At 48.5% G+C, this 20,874-nt stretch overlaps 2 protein-coding genes across 4 annotated transcripts in view; one reads left to right on the top strand and one right to left on the bottom strand.

Moving 5' to 3' along the window:
- The window catches only part of TDP1 (tyrosyl-DNA phosphodiesterase 1), a 63,806-nt gene extending 52,709 nt beyond the window's left edge, over positions 1-11,097 (bottom strand). The window contains exons 1-5 of one of the 2 annotated variants that reach the window (XM_045823917.1): positions 10,829-11,097; positions 10,309-10,411; positions 8,171-8,730; positions 2,874-2,917; positions 1,756-1,811 (exon numbers count right to left, since the gene is read on the bottom strand). In XM_045823917.1, coding sequence (XP_045679873.1) covers positions 1,756-1,811; positions 2,874-2,917; positions 8,171-8,723 — 653 coding nt within the window. In that variant the 5' untranslated portion in view covers positions 8,724-8,730; positions 10,309-10,411; positions 10,829-11,097. The remainder of the gene's footprint in view (positions 1-1,755; positions 1,812-2,873; positions 2,918-8,170; positions 8,731-10,308; positions 10,412-10,828) is intronic. The other variant, XM_045823916.1, reaches the window with a different exon arrangement.
- A 1,202-nt stretch (positions 11,098-12,299) lies between these two features.
- EFCAB11 (EF-hand calcium binding domain 11) overlaps positions 12,300-20,874 on the top strand; it is a 124,195-nt gene continuing 115,620 nt past the window's right edge. For both annotated transcript variants that reach the window (XM_045823233.1, XM_045823234.1), the window contains exons 1-3: positions 12,300-12,464; positions 12,931-13,026; positions 16,351-16,396. In XM_045823233.1, coding sequence (XP_045679189.1) covers positions 12,390-12,464; positions 12,931-13,026; positions 16,351-16,396 — 217 coding nt within the window. In that variant the 5' untranslated portion in view covers positions 12,300-12,389. The remainder of the gene's footprint in view (positions 12,465-12,930; positions 13,027-16,350; positions 16,397-20,874) is intronic.

The raw sequence follows: 20,874 nt of genomic DNA, 5'->3' as shown, positions 1-20,874 counted from the left end.
AGTTTGCTGGGGCTGCTGCAATGAAGCACCACGAGCGGGGCCTTAACCACCGGAAACTTTTAGTCTCACGGTCCTGGAAGCAGGAAGTCTGAGGTCAGGGGTCAGGAGGCTGGCTCCCTGTGTGGGCCGAGGGAGGGCTCTGCTCAGGCCCCCTCCCAGCGTCTGGACGGTGTGCCCCCTGTGCCTTCGCTCTGTGTGCGTCTGCGTCCCAATCCCCGCCGCCTATGAGGACACGGCAGTGTCAGAGCGGGACCCCCCCCCCCCCACCTCACCTTTGCTGGACCTACTGTCAAATCGGGACACCTTCTGAGGTGCTGGGAGTGGGAACGCCAACAGACCCCTCTTGGGGTGAGACGGTTTGACCCGGAACCGACACGCAGGGAACTGAGGTCTGTGTTTTGGCAACACTTGAAAGGCGGGGCAACTCGAGAAGCAAAGGGATGAACGACAGAGAGCCAGTGCAACTAAGGACGCTTGCGGCCAGGAGGACCCGTGGCAGATGGCTCGTTGCCTCCTGATGCCCGCCCTCTCCTCCTCCCCCGTCCCAACAAGAGCCGGGCCCAGTCCGCACAGCGTGTGCTCGGCTGAGACTTCACTCACTGCCTCTTGCAGAGCCGGTCACCGTCCTGTGACCGCGGGCCGCTCAGTGAAACACAGGCAGGTACTGAGGGGGGCTTCCAGGAAGGCTGCTCGGGGGGACACAGCTGGGTTGTGTCCCTTTCATGCCCCCCGCCCCCCTCATCGGAACACCAGGGATCTGGAGCATCAGGTGTCATCCTGGACCTCAAGGTGTCTCTGAAGACTGAAGTCACACACGGGGATGGTGGGACAGAAGGACAGAGGGGCTCAGTCTCTGAGAGCCATGGCAGTCCCCGACGTTGACCTTGATGTCCACTACCTGGACTTCTTAGGCTGGAGAAATGTTTTTCTCGCTGTTTAAGCCACCATTGCTTTGGGTTTTCTGTCACATGCAGCTAAAACGAACCCTGCGTGTCACCGGTCAGACGTGAGCCCTTGAGTGCCAAGGCCTTGGGAAACCTGAGTGCCACTTCCTCTGCTGTTAACGACGGCACCCACCATCTGATCCCTCTACGCACCAAGGACTGTGAGGACCTGATAATCATGTTCCCCGCATGAGCATTCCTGGACCTCCCCTGCCGTCACGGAGTCTGCCACGTGAATGTGTCAGAAACCAGGGCAGGTGCGTGTCGTCACGGCGTGAGGCTACCCACCTGGTCTGCACTGCCCAACCCCAGGCTGAGGAACTCCAGAAGACAGGCTGAAAATCTACCACCTCCACTACCTGGAGGGGGGAAGGCCCTGGGACACCTTCGTCACCTTCTAGGCTACAGGAGGAACCCCCGGAGAAAGAGTCTCAGAACAGCGCTGGTGTGGCAGGCAGCACGTGGCATGTCAGCCGCGTCAGCACGTGGGTTTACGGGGCCGGAAAGCGGGAGGCAGCGCCCTGGCCTTCACATGAACACTGGACAGGAAGCTGTCTTACTCGGGTTCGAGGTTGTCGTCACCTACTTCTGGGCAGAGCTATGGAGGAAAATGGTAAGATCTGTATAAGGAATGCACGGAATTAGAAGATATAAAAAAAATGTCGTTTTCTCAGTACACCTTCAGGTGTGTTTGACGCGGATGGTTTAGAAGACATTCAGAAGGACGGCTGGCAGCTACCTGAAAAGCACAAATCCCGTGTTTTAAAGCCCCTTACGGCTGGGATGCCGCCTGGCATCACAGGAGACTCACCTGAACTCGGGTGGGTACTGTTTTATGAGCCAGTCCACGTCAAAGCAGTAGTTGAACTGGATGGGGAGAGAGAAAAGGCACTAGGTCACGGGTAATTCAGCCCAGCAGTCTACACGGAGAACTGTGCGGTCATTAATGGAAAGAAACGCTGAAACGCTACATATTTCATTTATAAACCTAGGCAGTTAGGCCACAATACTCAGAAACGAGCCTAAAACACATCTCGGAGAGGACACACGCCCCCAGGACCCGAGTCAATGGAGGAGCCGTGAGAAAGGGGGCTCTGGGGCGGCCGTCTCCGCACGCTTGGGCGGCGCTTGGACTCGCCGTTGCTGAGGCTCTCTGGTTAATTTAAACCAAAGGACTTGCACATTTATCCCCCCACCCCACCAGGTGATTATAAAAGGTTCTGCACCACACTTACCCACGGGGCTCGTCCCCACGCCTGAGTGACCCTTGCCCCTTCTCCTGGACACAGGGACTCAGGGTAGCTAGGGTAACGCAACAAATCCACCCCAAGGTTCTCCTATCTGGGACCAGGACTCTCGGGGCCACACCAAACGGGAGAGGCCCCGAAAGCTTTGCTCTCTTCAGAGAAGGGACCTCCTCTCTGACCCCTGAGTTGACGGCCTGGAGCACTAAGTGATTTATCAAAACGAAGGGACCAGCCCTGTCTGGTGGGAGCAACCAAACGTGCAAGAGGAGTCGTAACTTTTCGCCACCTTTTTTTTTTTTTGGTAGCTGCAGCAAATGTCTTACTTTCCTACATCAGACTTGGCTGGCTTTCACCTCTCTACCCGTAACTCCCTGGGGGGCTGCATCAGAGTCCCATGATATCATTGGTGGGGTATTCCAACCCTCAGGCTGAAATTTCCAAAGTGAAATTAGCCAGTCCCTCTAGCCTCCTCCAGAGCCAGGAGCCTAATGACAGCGGCACCCTCGTTCCGTGCAGGTGGCTGTGGACCCTACGACCGTGGCTGGGGGGTGTGCCATCTCAGGGACCCTGTGCCGGACTGAGACGTGGGTCCCCATCACTCATAGTTCCTTATAGAGTTAATTATTTCTCCCCTCGCATCGGAAAACAACCAACCAACCAAAACAAACAAACACACACTTACCTGTGCTGAAGATACAAGTGTCCCAAACAGAGGCGATAAAATATCTGAGAAGACAAAATATTTAAATCTAATTCATATTTTTGATAAAAATTTTCTAGTAATAATAATCTCAGCAGGCCCCGGCCAGGTGGCTAAGTTGGGCGGCGTGTCGTACCGATGCACCAAGGATGCTGGTTCCAGCTCCAGTCAGGGTACACGCAAGAAGCAATCAATGAACACATAAATAAGTGCAACAACAAATCAATGATTTTTTTCTCTCTCCCCAAAATCAATCAATAAAAAAATAATCACAACTGACTTAATAGTCATTGATGCTCAAAATTTGGCTTAGAAAACAGTGAACTGGAAAATTACTACAGAGTTAAGACTTCGGTGTTCCATAACATTCAAGGGAAAATTTCTCTGTGATGTACTAATACTTACCATATATTCTTTAATACAATAGAATGTAAAATTAAAAGCTACAACTTCAATACTAGATGAGCGGTTAATTTTAGAAGCTGTCAGTAAGGACAATAATGATGCATGTTGTTCTTCCTTCCAGATTTCTTAACTTTTACCTCCCCAGCCCGGGCCTCACTTGGTTCCTGTGAGGGAGAAGGCGGAGGCAGCCACAGGTCCAAGCTCGTGTTTCAAGCATGCTCGGTGATCTCTGAGGGAGTCCCACCTCTCAGCCGTTCCAGCCTGACTTCGGTTAGGCCCAGGCCGGAGAGCTCCTGTTGCATTAGCACCACCACCTCGACAGGAAGGACTGACCATTCACCATCGCCACCCCCGGTCCTAATAGCCGCACCCGTACAGGACCCAGGAGGCGCCAGGCTCCGTTCCTGGCACTTTTTCCACGTGTTCACTCTTACTCCTCCCTGACGGCTTCCGAGGAGAGGCGGGGTCTGCGGCCCCCACTGTCCCTGAGGAGTCTCCCCGTAGGCAGGGGCAGGGGCAGGATCTGAGCCCAGGCTGTCCACTCTACTCCGGCACCTCTGCTCTCAACCACCCGACCGTCCCCCAGGATGAAGAATGGGCTCCTTCATCTCTTTGACCCGCACTCACTGAGCGCCCTCTGTCTTCCAGACACGTGCTCGACGCCTGGGCACAAAGAGTTTACAGTACCCGAAACCCCTCTAAGGGGAGAGCTGTACCACCAGGAGATAAAACTGCAATGCAGTCCCTGATGGTACCCCCCATTCTGCCCCCACCAGTCACACTCTCCCCACCTTTCTAAGTTTCACTCGTCTGTCTTGGCCCATCTGTGGCCCCTCTTTCTCAGCGACACCTTCTGAACAATCCACAAATTCATACTTGGTTGGCCAAAAAGTCAGTTATGTTTTTTCAGTACGATGGCTCTAGTAGTGCTCAGTTGTCGTTCAGTTCATTCGGAACAATTTTGTTGGACTGTATTGTGACAGCTGTCATATCAGCGTAGGTTAAAAAAAAATCCAAACTGGTGAATTTTTGTGCAGTCATTTTAATATTGAAGATGGAAGAAACACAACATTTTCAGCATATTCTGCTTTATTATTTCAAGAAAAGTAAAAACGCAACTGAGACACAGAGACACAAAAAAAGATTTGTGCAGTGTATGGAGAAGGTGTTGTGACTGACACAATGTGTCAGAAGTGGTTTGTGAAGTTTTGTGCTGGAGATTTGTCGAAGAACAATGCTCTATGGTCGGGTAGACCTATTGAAATTGATAGTGATCAAACTGACACATTGATAACGATCAATGTTATACCATGTGGGAGATAGCCAACGTAGTCAACATATCCAAATCAATAGTTATTGCTGAAAATGAAAAATGTGTCTTCTATTTTATGGAAAAAAGGTAGTGGACTTTTTGGCCAACCCAATACATATCATATGTACCCTTCCACATGTTGGAGTGATATACTGAACAGTTAAGATGCTGAATTCCTGGGTTCACATCCCAGCTCTACCATTTACCACCTCTGTGACCTTGGTAGGTTTTTCAAACCTGCCTAAACTGCAGATCCGCTGCCCACCCAAGGAAGTAACCGTAGCATCTCCTAACAGGCTGTTGTGAGAGTTAAAGGGGACACTGTGCACAAGCTCCCTTCTTAACATCCCCCACCCCTTCCTCCGTATCCTGGTGCTAACAGCCAGCCTTCATCATTTCATTACACAGCAAAACCTGGCACAGTTCTCTGTCGATCTCCTGTGTCCAGCGCTGTCAAACAAAACAAAACAAAACGAAAGCACTGAGATCTGGGTCATGTTTCCTGAAAGTACCCACACAAGAGAATTTCAAAAAGAAAAGAAATAACGTGTAGAATCTAACTCCCTTACAGTGTGGAGTTAAATACACCAACATTAGTGTGTCAGAGAAGATATATAATATACAATTATATAATTATATGTAATTAAAACATTATTGATGGCGGGACACAATCCAATCTTGAGAGTGGGCCAGAAAAATGGGTGATCCGGAATTAAGGACAATGTTTATTGTGTGCACCGGCTGTGTTAGCCTACTGTGCTGGCCACTTCCTGCGCTTTCCTCCTTTTCTCTGTGACACCCCGGTTTAAAAGGAGAGCAGGCGGAAATGCAAAGAAGGGCAGGCAGGTCCTTTGGTAATCATACACACAGCGAGGGAGTGGTGAAGCCAGGATTCAAATCCTGCGTCTGGATTCTAGAGCTCCTGCTGTTCCCCCTTAGAGGTTCCCCCTGAAAGGAAAACTGTTTTCTCTCCTCACCCAATCCTTCTGACACCAGGGTCACTGGGCTTTCCCCACATACCGATTCTCCAGTTCTCTGCAGCTGGATATCCGACAGTTTCACTCAATCCTGACACCATCCACCTGGCATTAGCATCGCATCTCACAGGTTCAGAGCTCAGCCCCACCTCAGACGCCCATCACAGGTCCAGACCTCCTGTACTTCTGCCTGTAGCTTCCCATGATCCCCTCCTCAGGTCTGATGATGTGCTAGTCTCACAGAACTCAGGAAAGCACTTTGGATGACCGGTTTACTATAAAAGGGTGCAACTTAGGAAGAGCCAGGCGGAAGAGCCGCATGGGGCACGGGAAAGGGTATAGAGCTTCACGCCCTGTCAGGTGCACCCTCCTGTTACAGAACAGATGGGGGGGCAATTATTGGCCCACCCAGGGACGCCAAAAACTGTTACAGAAAGGAACCCCCCAGGTTCGCTTGTCTGCCACCTTATAGGAAAGACATCTCTCAATGCCAGAGATTTTCGAAAAGGAAAGGAAATGTTTATTTAAAGCTATATAGACTTAAAGTAGTGACCTAATGTCTTCATTAAAATGTCAAAGTCCTTTTGGATACCCACAGACATGTGCTTCCTTCTCCCCCTGCCCTAATTTGGGGTACTGTATCTCAGGAAAAGTAGACGTCCGGGATCCAGGCTCCTGACACCGTCAGCTGTGTCACCGTCCAGGCAGGATCTCCAATTAATCCAAAGCCATGTGGCACCTTCTCATGGCCTGCTGGCAAGAGTTCTTTGTACCCATTTTCCAGGCAAAGTCTCTCCTGCTTCCCAGGCCACATGGCCAAAGGGGGCACCCCAAGGCCACGTGGTCCTCTTCTACCAAAGCTGCAGGGGAGGGGGGTCGCTACTCTGCCAAAAGTGAGTGGCAGTTCTCTGCTAAAGCCACATGGTGGTTCCCCCTACTAAAGCTGTGGGGGTCCCCACTCTTGCAAAGCCGCATGCCTGTCTCTTACATGCCCACAGCTGCGTGGTCCTCACTCCTCTATTGCCACAGCTGCATGTACTCTGCACTGCCATAGCCTCGTGGTCCTCTCCTCAATGGCTGCGGTGTCTGGGCTTTAAATCCCCGTGCCAATCCTCCTCTGTAGCCCTATTTCGACTCCTCCCACAATTGGCTACACTTGCCAGCATTCCCATATCCTTCCAGCTTCACTGGGCTGCCATACTGAGTCGGGGGCAGGTATGGCCCCATGGTGTGGAGCCAATCATCTCCAAGCTCTCACACAGGTGCTGTAACCAGGGGGAGTTGCCTCCCAGTCACATGGGGCGGGGGGGGGGGGGTAGTTACTTTCATCTCCAAGGCTCAAAGCATGGTCACAGCTATTTAACATATCTGTGCAACCAGTTAAAGGTTATAGATATGTTAAATGACCACACCAAAGGTTAGCTGCAAAGCTGTTGCTATGCAAAACAGCCCTCAATGGCCCTGCTCCATGTGTCCCTTCCCCCAACCCACACCTGCGGGGGAAGGGGTGAGGACATCCTAATATTTCCTGGACACCTTGAGTTCTGGACCCCATTCCAAATCCCATTTGGGGGACCCCTCTTAGCTGCACACTGTTTCACTGCCAGCACCTCTACGGGTGCTCCAGCCTGGAGGCTCTCCAGACCCACTCAGCTAGGGTTTTTTAAAGGGGCTTTGTTACACAGGCATTTTGATTAAATCATGGGCCTTTAGTGATTAACTCAACCTCCAGTCCCTCTCCTCTCCCTGGAGGTAGGCGATGAGGCTGCAAGCTCCACCTTTAATCACGTGGTTGGTTTACTGGGCAACCAGCCCCCCATTCTTAGGGGCTTTCCTAAAGTCACCTCATTCACACAAGCCCAGGTGTGGTTGAGAAGGGCTTGTTACGAATAACAAAACATACTCCTTTGACCTTCATTACTTTGGAGCTGTTTCAGGAGCCTAGGACAAAAACCAAATACAGCCAGAGATGAAGCCCAAATATATAACACAGTATCACACAGACGCACCCCAGGGAATAACCAAAGCAACCAAAGACCATCTTCTGGTTCAGAAATGAAACATCTATTTGCATGCCGGCATTTTTTTTTTAGCTTCTTTGCCAAGAACCAAAGCCAGGCTTCCAAGCAGTGGTCCTCAAACTTGACTGGGCGTTAGAATCCCCTAAAGGGCTCCTTACACAGATTGCAGAGCCTTGCTCCCAAAGAACGTGGGTAGGGCCAAGACCCTGCATTTTTAACAAGTCGAAACTGTTAAAAATGAGATGCTGCTGACCCAGGGACCAAAGAGAACTGCGGATGTCAGGTATTTGCTACCTCCTTAATAAAATGTTACTGATGAAGTGTAATCTCCAAGTTAAAAGTTAAGCAATTTAAAACGTCACACTAAGTGTTCCAAAGCATTCCTCTATGGGGACAGCCCTACAGAGAAACAGCCTCTGGTTTCCTGCCCAAAGTAAATAGTTTGCTGTTAAAATGGTATTTTTCTTTCCCTGAGACCACGAGGATCTTGGAGATCAGTCTGGAGGACTGCCCAGGTTCACCCCCACGTGCAGTTTGGCGGCTCCCCACACCGGCGCCACTTACCCTTGATATGCAGGGCTCCGGAGTTATACTTGGCCTTAATTCCCGAGACTCTCGTGAGGTAAAACTGGAAGGGGTTCCCTTTATCCAGCATGTCCCAAATGTCCTGGCCTTCCCCCGATGTCTCATACTCGTCCTCTTCGAGCACGTGGTGGGCAGGAGGGCCGTGATTTCCAGCTCGTGGGGCAGCATTGTCTTTGGGTGAGGAGACACCTTTCTCCTCTTTGACCACCACTTTCTCGGCTGCCTTCTGCTGCGCCTCTGGGGGCAGCTCATCGTCGCTGCTGGAGAGACACCAACCCAGCTCTTCCTGGGAACCGCTCTTCTGCCTCTTGGCATCTGAAGCCGCATCTGCGTTGCTGAATTTCACGGGTGATATTTTCCTCCTGTGGGCAGCTTTCCGAGCCTCTGAACAGGTGTACCTAGGCTCATAGGCTGCTCGCTGCCCAGCGCAGGGGAGGAGAGAGGTAGACGGATTGTCTGGTTTGGGCTTTTCCTCCTCACTTTCGTCACTGCTTGATATTGTCCATTTCCCATAATTACCTTCCTGAGACATTACACCTCTGGAAGTGAAAGACAGAAATATTGTTACTTCCCATTCACTAGGCCATTGGTAAACTAACTCCACTGCCCTCAGATTCGCTGTCGTGTGAGCGTCTACAATATACACAGCACACCTGACACCTACCAGACGCTGAGCTGCGTAACCAACATCAGCCGCTTTGCAGGTGCTTAGGGGCACATTACCAAACGCTGCTACGGAATCTGGCAAAAAAGTGACAGCAAAAATCCCGGTCACCTTCTCTGCCCCTCCCTTCATTTTTCAACCTAGATCTTGTTCTTAGATGCCCCAGGAATAAGGGTTGAGCCAAAGTCCAAAACAAAACAAAGATGTTCATTCTTGACCCTGAAGCTTCCAACTGCTGGGTTGGGGTTCAGGCCAATTTAAGAAATTTCAACAGTAATTGTGAGGATGCTCACATTTTTATAGTCAAATTGGAATTTACGTAGCTGTCCCTCACTGAAGCATGGGGCCCGAAGGAATTCAGTGATTATTTCTTACTTTCCCAAGATGAGCTACTTACTTACTGTAAATCTTAAAATTCTCAACAGTGTCACATGATCAACTCTGTATATACATTACCTAGAAGTATATACTTCCACGAGGACCCAACTAATGTAATAGCTTACCGTCCCGGTCCTAAATCAAAATGCTAAGTCCCACAAAGAACTTGTACTGGAGCAAAACATTTTTATTTTGTAAACCACACAGTCGAATTTCTATTTTCTTTATCTCACAAGCAGAAAATACATGCCAAGGAGGGTGAAATCTAAAGAAACTCTCCCACCAACTGCCAGCTTGAAGTTTTAGAGCTTTTATTAAGGACTTGAAAAATTTGTGGATGCAAATGAGTACTTCTCTTAAAGCTGCTAGCTCTCTCTCTCCCCCCACCATACTACACCCAGATGCTGCTGCTTACAGAGTCTGCAGAACATCAGGAGGACACAGGAGTAAGGCTCCTCAATTGAGACCCTATGTGGCCTTTTAGTGGGCAAACACGGGCCCTGATTTCAGATCCAGTCATTACTAGGGGGCAGGCACCATACCTACCTCCCTGAGTTCATTCATCCAACATACTTATTGAGCAGCTACTATGTGCCAAACACTGGGAATAAAGAGTTAACCACATACAAACGGTTTCTGCCTTAGAAGAGCTCATATATCTTACGGGGAAAGAAAAAGCCCAACACAAAAACAAACTAACAAAAAACTAAGATATCTTTACAGACATTCCTTACATTTTACAGGTGTGAGACAGAATCAGGGATGCCCTTACTCTGGAACCCTCTGAATAAGTAATATTTAAGTGGGGTCTGGAGGGCGAAAGGAACCAGCAGCGGTGGGGTGAAGCAGCATTCCAAGGAGAGGGTACCCAGCCTGCAAAGGCCACGAGGTGGGAACCAGGCTGTAAAAACTGCAGGAGCAGAGGGAAGGACTTGGTCAAGTAACACAGTGGTCCAGGATGAAGAGGGTGGGGAGGAGGAGCAAGGCCTGTTAAAGATACTGGGTTTTATTTTAAGAACCGCGGGGCTCCACCAAAGGGCTTTAATAAGCAGGGGAGTACCTTGGTCCTACTTACCCCTTTTAAAAATATTGCGTTCCTTACAACTCTGGGTGGAGAATGGTTTGGACGGAGACAGAAGTCGAAGTGAGGAGGCTCCTGCAAAGACTCGGGGAGCTGCCTGACGGAAAGCAGTGGGGATGGAGTGAAGTGAGTGGATTCGGGGTACGTTTAGGGCAGTAATGACAGCTCCTAACTTTTCTGTGCGCTTCCTTTGCGCCAGGCACCAATCGAAGCGCTTCACCAGGGATTAACTCATTTCGCTTTCACAAGAAATCTACACCAAGTACCACGACTGTTCCCAGGGAAACCGAGCACAGAAAGGTTAAGTGTCCGGCATGGGGTAAACGCTCACCACGAGCTCGCTATCACCCCTAACAGCCGAGACCACCCACCTAACTACGGGGAGAAGCCGCAATAAGAACCGGGGGGCAGGGGGAGCCCTCACGTCCCCACTCCCGGAGGACTCTGGTTGCAGAGCGTGCTGCTTGCGCCTAACAGGTTCTGGAGGAAGTCGAGGCCTAGGAGGGGACCCTACCTAGTGTCTACGAGACGCTCCGCTTCCAGCCCCGCCGGGACCTCAGGACTTCGCGGGATCCGCGCGGCCCGCGCACCGCCACGAGGCCGGAAGAAGCACGAGCGCAGGCCCAGTTCCCGCAGCCGCCGGAGGCTTCGGAGCCCGCAACCACTCGGGATCCCGCCCCTCCACGGTCCCGGCGCCTGCGCGCAGTTCAAACTCTCCCGGCCCCGGCGCGCACTTCGCGAAGGTGCTTCAGCCCCTTCGTCTTCCCCTTCCGGGACGTCCGCCGCTGGGTCCCAAAGACCGCCATATCCAAGGGGTTGCCAGGAGCTCTCCCAGCAGGTGGCGAAGGGGTGACTCGGTGTCTGGGTCTCGGCTCACCTCCTGGCCACTTCTCTCAAAAAAGAACACAACACAAAACAAACAAACAAACAAACAAACAAACAAACAAAAAACCGGAAAGAGGAAAATAACTGTTACCTCCCTCTCTCTTAGTTAATTAGCAAAACATCCCATTTACTGCGATTCTCGCGGACAGCTTCAGGCTCTCGGGGCTCGAGGCTGGGTGTGGGGTGGGGGCGGTGGTTCTGGAGGCCGAGAGAGGACCAGCTGAGCTTCGAGGTGGCTAAGGGCTGAGACCCGTGTCCCAGGAGAAGCGGGCTCGCCTGGGGCGCACGATGTTAAATCTGCTGTAAAATACAAGGTTAAATGAGCGCCCCTCGGAATCGACCTCGAATGCCCGTTTCTTATTTGAAACCGATGTGTATGTCTCTGAGCGTGCGTGTGCTTTTTAATCTTACTGATTTGCCTGAAAAAATAGCGGTCTAAGACAAACTCCTTTGCAAAACGGAGCCTTCTCCATACTCCTTACCATTAATGAGGATGTCTGCGATGGAATTTGGGCTCAGTGCTGTTTATACTACTTATTCTCGGAGTTTCTTTCATACCAAGCTCCTCTCCCGGAGGATTGAAAAAGTAACTTGTGTAAATGTCCTCAGGGTTCAGCTGGTTCGTCTGCTTTGTGGCAGGCATCGTGCTACGTGCTGGGGATACAGGGAGGACAAAACTGACCTCGTGGGGCTGGAACCCAATGATTTGATGATCTGCACGCGAATGCTGGACTTGGCTCGTTTTATTCGATTCCTCCTATGCTTTGTCCACACTCTTTGCGTCTCCTATAATAGCACACTGTGGTAGATCGCAATTATCAAAAGTAATTTATTGCGAAGTGCGGGGGCACAGAAACAGTCATTGAAGCAGCAACCGGGCGAGCTGGCTCTCCAGCTGCGCGCAAGGAGTTAAGGGGACCAGACCCCGCGTAGTCCAGCGCTGGGGGTGGACCGCAGAGCCTCTCCGCCATTGGCTGTTCCGGGGAAACCTCCGCAAACAAAGCCTCTGACCAATAAAACTGCGGTACCAACCCCAGTGGCTTGCGTGCTGTCCAATGGGAGAAGACCTTGGAGGTGCCCGGCCGCGTTCAGTTGCGGGAGCGGGAGTGAGTGTGGTGGGTGGTCTGCTGTTTGTCGCTCTCTAGCTGCGGAGATCGCCGGTTTGTCTCGATTTGGTTGTGGCGGTCGAGATGTTCTTCTCCCAGGTCGCCGCCAGGCCAAAGACGTGGGAAGCCAGCCCCTCAGAACACAAGAGATGGGTGGAAGTAGGTGTCTCAGATTTTAACTTGACTCGGGGCTCTCACTTAGGTCCCCCTTCCTGCGTCTTATGTAGTGTCCTTGCGGTGATAAAGAGTGGTCAGTCAATCCAGAGTCAGTTAATGCCTGAGCCTCGGGTTGCTGGGTTCTGGCTCCCCGTCCTGTGTTCTGGCTACTTCTAAGTCCCTTCTGTTCTCCTCTACATAGTCTAGTAATAACCTGCATCTCTCTTCCCGCCTTTCAGAGCAAGCAAGGCCCTTTGCCTCAGTTTCCTAATTCTCGGACCGAATTTTGGGCAGAAATTATCACAAAAGTTTAAAGGAACTAACAGTGAGATAATGCTCCAGTTCCAAGCCTACTGCTGGGCCGAGTTTTAGGTTTTAGGTTTTGGAGGTTCAAATTTAAACTAGTAAGAAACATAATAGAACAATCGAAATGTTTCTGTCTTAACTGAAGATATTTAATGTTCCTTAGGTATTCAAAGTGTGTGACGAAGATAACAAAGGCTACCTAAGCAGAGAGGACTTTAAAGTTGCTGTTGTAATGCTGTTTGGGTACAAGCCTTCCAAGGTACAGCTTTGTCTCTATGTCTGGGGATGGGGCAGACAGCATGAAGCTCTAATGGTGAACGGATCCTAATGGTAGAGCGCAGAGGGCTAGCTTAAGATACTTATAAGGTTAATCGCTGCCTTATAAGCAGTTTCAGAGATGTGCCCAGTGCTGAATGTCACTCATTTTTTCCTCTAGAACCCAACTTAGGGATGAATTAAGAAAGCCATCTCACTAGAGCCCATGAAATATGAGATGATAGGTAGGTGTGAAGAGGGAAGGCTGGGACGGCAGTGTTGGTAATAGGAGGAATTCACAGAGGAAGTGACATGCAGGGGGTTTTTATTATTTAAAATTTTTCTTTGTTTAAATTATAGAGGTGATACATTAACATGCTAAAAAATTCAAACTGCAGAAAAGTATAAAGTTGAATGTAAACTCCCTCTCCCCCCCACCCCACTACAGGATCCCACTTAGGGGTTACCATTATGAAGTTTCTTGTGTATCATTCTAAAATTTCCTTTGCAAGACAAACATGTACACGAAAACATCACTGTCTTTTCTGACTTAAGAGTAATTGAACATGAAAGCACCCACAACCACCACATTAAAAATATAGTTGCATAGTATTCTTATTACCCAGTTTCCTGCTTTTGGTCATTTAGATTTATTCCTTTATGTTTTGCTCCTACAAACATTGCTGCTGTGGGCAGCCGTTTATATCTGTATCTGTGCTTGTGGGTGTACATCTGTGGAATAAATTCTTAGAAGTACAAGTCCTGGACATTGGTCTCCAGGAAAAGGTTGCGTGAATTCACTAATAATGAGAGTTGAACTGAATTTCGATGAGTCTCCTACTGTAGTAGGGCCAGTTTCCTGTCCCCCCCCCCCATCTTTGTGCTGTTACATCACATTCTAGAAATGGGTCCCTTTTGTTAAGCTGCTGCACTGGAATTAATCCGAGGCAAGATCTTGTGCAGGTTTAAGAAATCCAAATGCAGCCATCAAGCAGAGGGAGCACTTGGGACTCTGCCTGCCGTCCTTCCCTCGTGCCCTTGTTAGACCAAACAGCTTGGCAATCACTTTGACCCATTGTTGCTCATGAGGGGGCTCTGCCTGACAGATTGCAAGCCCAGCAAAGCCAGGGACCACATGATGCCCCACTTCTCCATCCTTCATTATGCTTAAATACATCACAACTTCACGGTAAATATGGTCTATGACCATATGAATACCCCAGATGGGTTCAGAGTGGTTCAAGTACTAGGCCATGTCCGTTACGGAGTGGCTGATTACAAAGCTCAGAGGAGAAGCCAGGGCTGGCTCCCAGAAATTGCAGCTCTTCTGTTAACCTGCAATCACTTCAGCTGGAATTGTACAGCAGGTCAGCCAAGCAGACTCAGCCTTTGAAGCATTGTATTTAACCTGCGTTCAGCGGGAAAGATACCTGGTCTCCTGCCTTTATCACCCTTGAGTCTACTTGGTTGGTTTTAATTTCAGCATGTAAGTGAGGAACTCAGTGACAGGTACGGTGGTGTGGTAACTTATGTATGTACACTCCAAGGTTTTAGCTTTTATTTTCATACCTGGTTGAAGTTTCGGATTGTTATTTTTTAATCTAATGAAGTGTTTTATTGACTGCAAATCACTAAACAGTAAAGAATTGGTATGGCAAATCACCTATACACTTATCAATCATTTGTACAATAAAGTTTTATTAAATAAATAGCACTTAATGCATACCCTGCATGAAATTTAACAGATTTATTTTTTTAACTTTTTTACTGGGTTGAGGTTTGGGTTTTTTTTTTTTTTTTTAGTATTGCATTTGAGTAAATGAAATATTTACTGAATGCAGGTCATGAAGCAGTTAAAGCACTTGTGTAATAAATCACATGTGCTTATGCAGTTGTTTACACAGTGGAATTATTGTGTTCCTATTTACTGAAAAGGTATTTGCTATCTGCTAGAGATAGAAAGACGGATAAAGCACCAACCCTACTTTGAAGTTGTTTACAGTTTAGTGTAGAGAGACTTACTAAGAAAAGAACAAAAAGCGAAGGGGACAAGGAGGAGGGTCCGACTCCAGTGACAGTCAGAGTCTAGTGACAACTGTAGTGGGAGTCCAAGTGTCATTTAGACTAGAGGAGCTAGGTGGACCTCTGATGGGGAGTGTCTGGGAGCACTTTGTGGTGGTGGGAGAAGTTATGCCCTTATGACTGATTGGATGTGGTCGTGGTAAGAGGATGGCGGTGAGAGAGTGGTGGTGTGACACCAGGACTGAAGCAACTGTGATGCCACTAAGTAAGAAAACTTGGGGACAGGTTTCAGTGGAAAGTCAGTGAGTTCTGATGGGGGTACGTTCAGTCTGAGGGGGCCGTGAGCGTGCCAAGTGCCTTCGCTCATTGAATACCACGCTGGTGCTGGGGTGTTTGATCTGCTGTCAGACTGTGCTTCCTCTCTCTAATACGGGAATCTGAAACTGGGGGGACAGGTGAGGGCTGGAGACAGACTGGGGGCTCTTCAGCTCCCAGGTGGTAGCTCAGCACAGGAGACTGGGTGGCATTGCCCAAGGAGAGTATGCGGGGAGGGATGGGCAGTGGTCTGAGAGTAGAAGACTGGGGAGCACCATTTCAGAGGGGAGGCAGGGGACGTCCTGAAGATTTCTTGATGTGGTAGGAACCCTCCAGGGAGCAGGAGGAACCAGGAAAGGGCTGGGCATGGAACCCAAGGTAGAGAAACTTAAGTCGGGTACTGACAAGGTTCTAATTCCATGGTGTTTACACTGTGTTACAACATTTAGTGAAGGCAGGCCCCAAACTTTATAGGCAGTGTGTGAACAAATACGTTTAAAATGCACAGACAAAAAAGTTAGGCCAAAATGTTAATGGCTTTCATTGGATGGCTGATTTTAAAAGTTGTCTTCATAAGTTTTTATATTTTTCAAGTTTGCAGCATCATGTTTCTTTTACAATGGGGGGGGCGGATAAAATAAAACCATCTGGCCCATTGCAACAATTTATGTATTTGTCTAAAACGGAAAGGTCACCTTTTAGGCCATGCTGCATGTGGGACAGCCAAGTTGATTTTACGTGCTTACACTGTTTTGGTCAATGGAGTAGAGTTTTGGGGTCACTAGAGCCTGTAGCAGATTAGCATCTGGTAACTTCCAGAGGTCAATGAAAGCGTGAAATGACCGTCATAGCTGTCCTGTGACATCGCGTGCCTGCAGGGCCTGACAAAGTTGGCTTCTCTTAAAATACAGTCTCTCCCTCAGGAATTCAGGACTTGCACTGTGAAAAAAATTGGACGAAATTTTATGCCCTATTCTTTCTTCTTTTCTAGATAGAAGCCAATGCTGTGATGTCTCCAGTAAATCCAAACACTTCCGGTAACTAATAAAATTAACATTTACTTTTTTGTATCCGTATTTAGACATTCATGAAAGTAAAACTAAGAGTAAATATAGAGACTATAAAGCATTGTGTTCTGTTTTCAATGCTTTGTTCTGTTTCAAAGAAAGAAGCTTTGGTTCTTTTAATTTTGATGAACTCATGTGTTCATAAGTATATGTTTATTGTAGGAATATGTTAAACCTCTGAAAAGCATGAAGAAAAAATCTTGCTTATAATTTCAACATCCAGTGGCTGATTTGGGTTTCCTGACACGAGCAGGTCAAGTGGCAGTTACGGAGATGGGGAGACTGGGGAGAAGATTGGGGGTTTGGGGAGACCAAGAGTTGAGTTTTGAGAAGATTCAAGTGGGGAGGTCAGGGCACTTGGTCCGTGTGAGCATGGAGTTCAGAGCAAAGCTGTGGGCCGAGGAGACAAATCTGGGGGTCTTCAGCGGGGACATGGTTTTTGAAGCCGTGGGGATGGGTGAGACCTCCTCGAGAGACAGAGGGACTGAGAACCTCAGGAACTGTAACCGCTAGAAGTCAGGTCGAGGATGAGGACATGGAAAAGGAGAGTCCGCAGGGGCAGAGGGGCAGGACTGGAAAATCAAGGGTGTTGGATCCAAAGGCTGTAGAAGTGGGTGTGGTCCCTGCTGTCAAATGCAGTGGAAGAGCCAGTAGCGCAAGAACCGAAGAGGATCCATCGGTATTGGCAGCCTGGGGGGTGTCTGGGGGCTTGAGCAAGACCAGTGTCTGTGTGGGGTGATGGCAGGGGCCCGGCCAGAGAGGGTTCAAGGTAGACGGAGAGTGAGAAAGTGTGGCACGTCTTTCACGAGGACCTTAGTGGCTGTGGATCAAGAGCAATATTTGCATTTGTTTGTTTGTTTATTTGTTTGTTTCATAAAGAAGGTGTTTCTAAGCTTAGCAGAATGACTCAGAGAAGAGGGGAAAGGGGGATGAGAGCGAGAAAGACGAGTGCCTGTTGTTTGGAGAGCAGGGTCCAGAGCATGCTGGGTTGGCTTTTTAAACATTTTAAAGAAATAATTTAAAATAGTACAGAGATGGCTGTGTACCTTTTGCCCAGACTCACTTATTGTTAACATTTCACCCCATTTGTCTTCTCATTTGCACTTCCTGTCACCCTACCCTCCCTTGCCGCACTGTACACAAGCACACCACAACTTCATGCATTTGTATTGATGCTATATTTTAAGTATATTTTAGTGATTATGCTATTACAGTTGTCCCAATTTTCCCCCTTTGTCCCCCTCCACCCAGTACCCCTGTTCCTTCCAGCGATTCCTCGCCCTGCCTTAGTTCATGTCTGTGGGTCGTGCATATGAGTTCTTTGGCTTCTCTATTTTTTATACCATTCTTAGCAACCCCCCATCTATTCTGTATCTACCAATTATGCTTCTTAATCCCTGTACCTTTTCCTCCGTTTCTCCCTTTCCCCTCCCAGCTGATAACCCTCCAAAAGATCTCTGTATTTGATTCTGTTCCTGTTCTGGTTGTTTGCTTAGTTTGTTTTTGGTTTTTAGATCCAGTTCTTGATAGTTAATGAGTTTGTTGCCATTTTATTATTCATAGTTTTAATTTTCTTTTTCTTAGATAAGTCCCTTTAATGTTTCATATACTAATATTTTTGTGATGATGAAATTCTTTAGCTTTACCTTGTCTGGGAATTTTTATCTGCCCTTTGATTCTAAGTGATAGCTTTGCTGGGTAGAGCAGTCTTGGCTGTAGGTCCCTGCTTTTCATGACTTTGAATATTTCTTGCCAATCCTTTCTAGCCTGCAAAGTTTCTTTTGAGAAATAGCTGACAGTCTTATGGGAACTCCCCTGTAGGTAACGAACTACTTTCCCCTTGCTGCTTTTAAGATTCTTTATTTTAACCCTTGGCATATTAGTTATGATGTGTCTTGGAGTGGGCCTCTTTGCATCCATCTTTATTTGGGACTCTCTGTGCTTCCTGGACTTACATGTCTATTTCCTTCACCAAATTAGGGAAGTTTTCTTTCATTATTTTTTTTCAAATAGATTTTCAGTTCCTTGCTCTTTCTGTGCTCCTTCTGGCACCCCTATGATGTGAATGTTGGAATGCTTGAAGTTGTCCCAGAGGCTCCTTACACTGTCCTCGTTTTTTTGGAGTCTTCTTTCTTCATGTTGTTCTGGTTGGTCGTTTTTTGCTTCCTTATGTTCCAAATTACTGATTTGATTCTTGGCTTCATCAAGTCTACTGTTCTTTCCTTGTAAATTGTTCTTCATTACAATTGGTGTATCCTTTTTTTCCTGACTGGATCTTTTTAGTGCAGTTGAGGTCCTCACAAAGTTCCTTGAGCATCCTTATAACCAGTGTTTTGAACTCTGCATCTGATAGATTGCTTATCTCCATTTCTTTTAGCTCTTTTTCTGGAGTTTTGATCCGTTCTTTCATTTGGGCCATGTTTCTTAGTCTCCTTGTTTGGGCAGATTCCCTGTGTTTGTTTCTATGTATTAGGTAGAGCTGCTATGACTCCCTGTCTTGGTAGTGTGTCCTGATGTAGTAGGTGTCCTGTAAGGTCCAGTGGCACAGCTTCCCCTATCACCTAAATGGTACTTGAGGTGTGTCCTTTGTCTGGGCTGAGTACATCCTCCTCTTGTAGTTGAGCCTTGATTGCTCTTGGAAGGTCAATGGGAGGGATTTACCCAGCCCATTCAGCTGCAAGGACTGGCTGTGACCACTGACCACCAATCTCCACCCTTGGTGGAGGGTCAGCTGTGCAGGGGCAGTGTGGTGGTGCTCCAGTGTAGTCTGTAGCTGTCCACTGGGTGTGCAGGCCCTGGGGTTTCCCAGGTGGCACAGGCCAAGGTCAGCTCCCACCTGTGTTCTGCCTGGGACCACCTTGCCTGAGCTATAAAGCTGCTGTTTGTGCTGGGCTTGGAGGTTCCCAGGTAAAGCCAAGCTGTGAACTTTGCTGGCTGCTACCAGTGCCAGACCTGTGGCCATTTAGCAAGAGGTAAGGGGGCTGGGGGCTCACTGAGGTGGGCTGTTGTTTGTTTGAGAGGATTTAGGAAGTTGTGAAGCATGAGTGAAGACCAGCCATTCATATGGAAAAGCTACTTGAAACAAGTGTCAGCCAGGTTGATGAGTCTCAGATAAGGCACCCACATTCTGGCTCTGGGGCTCTGTGGGGGAAGGGCTCAGAGAAAGGACAGTGGCCTCTGCCTGCCTTTCTCTCTGGGAGAAAGCTGTCCCCCAGCTCTCACCTTCATGCCAGACAACTTCAGTCCCTCCCTGTACGTGCCCACTGGTGCCTTTCAGGCTGCTACCCGGGTGCTGGAGCTCAGAGGGGGTGAATCTGATGAAGTCCATGTGTGGGTTCTTTAAGAGGAACTGCTTGGGGCTCCAGGAATTTCTTCCACTGACTCAGTCCCCACTAGTTTCTGCAGCCAGAAGTTATGGGGACTTATCTTCTTGTCTGTGGAACCCTGGGCTGGGGAAGGCATGGGTGTTGCCTGGTGTGGGGTTGGGACTCCTTGCTCCCGAGATATCCCTCCTGAATTTTTACCCACCACACGTGGGTGTGGGACCAGCCCGTTCCATGTCTCTGTCCCTCCTACCAGTCTGGATGGATGCGGATTCTTTAATTCTGTCATTGTTGGTCTTCCATTCAGCTCGATTTCTGACAGTACTGAGTGATGTTTGTTCTGTAGTTCATTGTAATTTCGATGTGGTTGTGCAGGAGGCAAGCTTTATTTACCTGTGCCTCCATCTTCATCTGAACATGAATTTTAAGATATATTTCAAAAGGTTGTAGGGTATAGTAGTCATCTGAGAAACTCGGGGAAGATTGGGTTTGAGAGATGAAATCACAATGTAGGCGCTTACTACCTTCCTTGAAATGACTGTGAAAGGGATCTCCTTTGTAGAAGCTTCCAGTCTTCTCCCTTCCTCTTGGGGTCTTGCTGTCAATGTCAAATTGACTTTCTCAAAGCACCACTTCGCATTTTAAAGGGAGAGATGTACAGCCCGGGTACTAACTCTCTCACTAGCTTCAATATGTGTTCGCTTGCAAGGGAAGACCCAAGACCACAAACACTCGAGAAGAAGATAGCCATCCCAGCAGGAAGTCCCTGCTGAACTCTGACTACTGCCAACATATTTTTTTTCTTTTAGAACTTTCCAGTACTGAACCGATTTCAGGAGGCCATCAACTCCCTCTTTTCTCCCTCTCAGTGACATAAGTCATATTGAAATCTTTTTTTTTTTTGAGGAAAGAGGGTTTATACACAGATTAAATGTTATCTCAAATATATTATCTCTCTCATTAATGTTTTGATCTTGAAGAAGAGCTGAAATGTTGGCCTCGACTTTCTGGGAGCTGATTATTCATGTGGTCAACTTTCCGGGGTTCTTCTCGGGGGCCGAGACTCAGGAACGCCCCTGCGAGCTGCGGCTCTTCTTCCACCCAGACAAGGCCGGGCCACATCCT

The sequence above is a fragment of the Phyllostomus hastatus genome, unplaced genomic scaffold (genome assembly GCF_019186645.2).
Source record: "Phyllostomus hastatus isolate PE091 unplaced genomic scaffold, TTU_PhHast_1.1 phas_scaffold_501, whole genome shotgun sequence".
NCBI classification, from domain to species: Eukaryota; Metazoa; Chordata; class Mammalia; order Chiroptera; family Phyllostomidae; genus Phyllostomus; species Phyllostomus hastatus.
The sequence above is the reverse complement of the archived record's forward strand: the minus strand, read 5'-3'. Positions and strand labels throughout refer to the sequence as shown.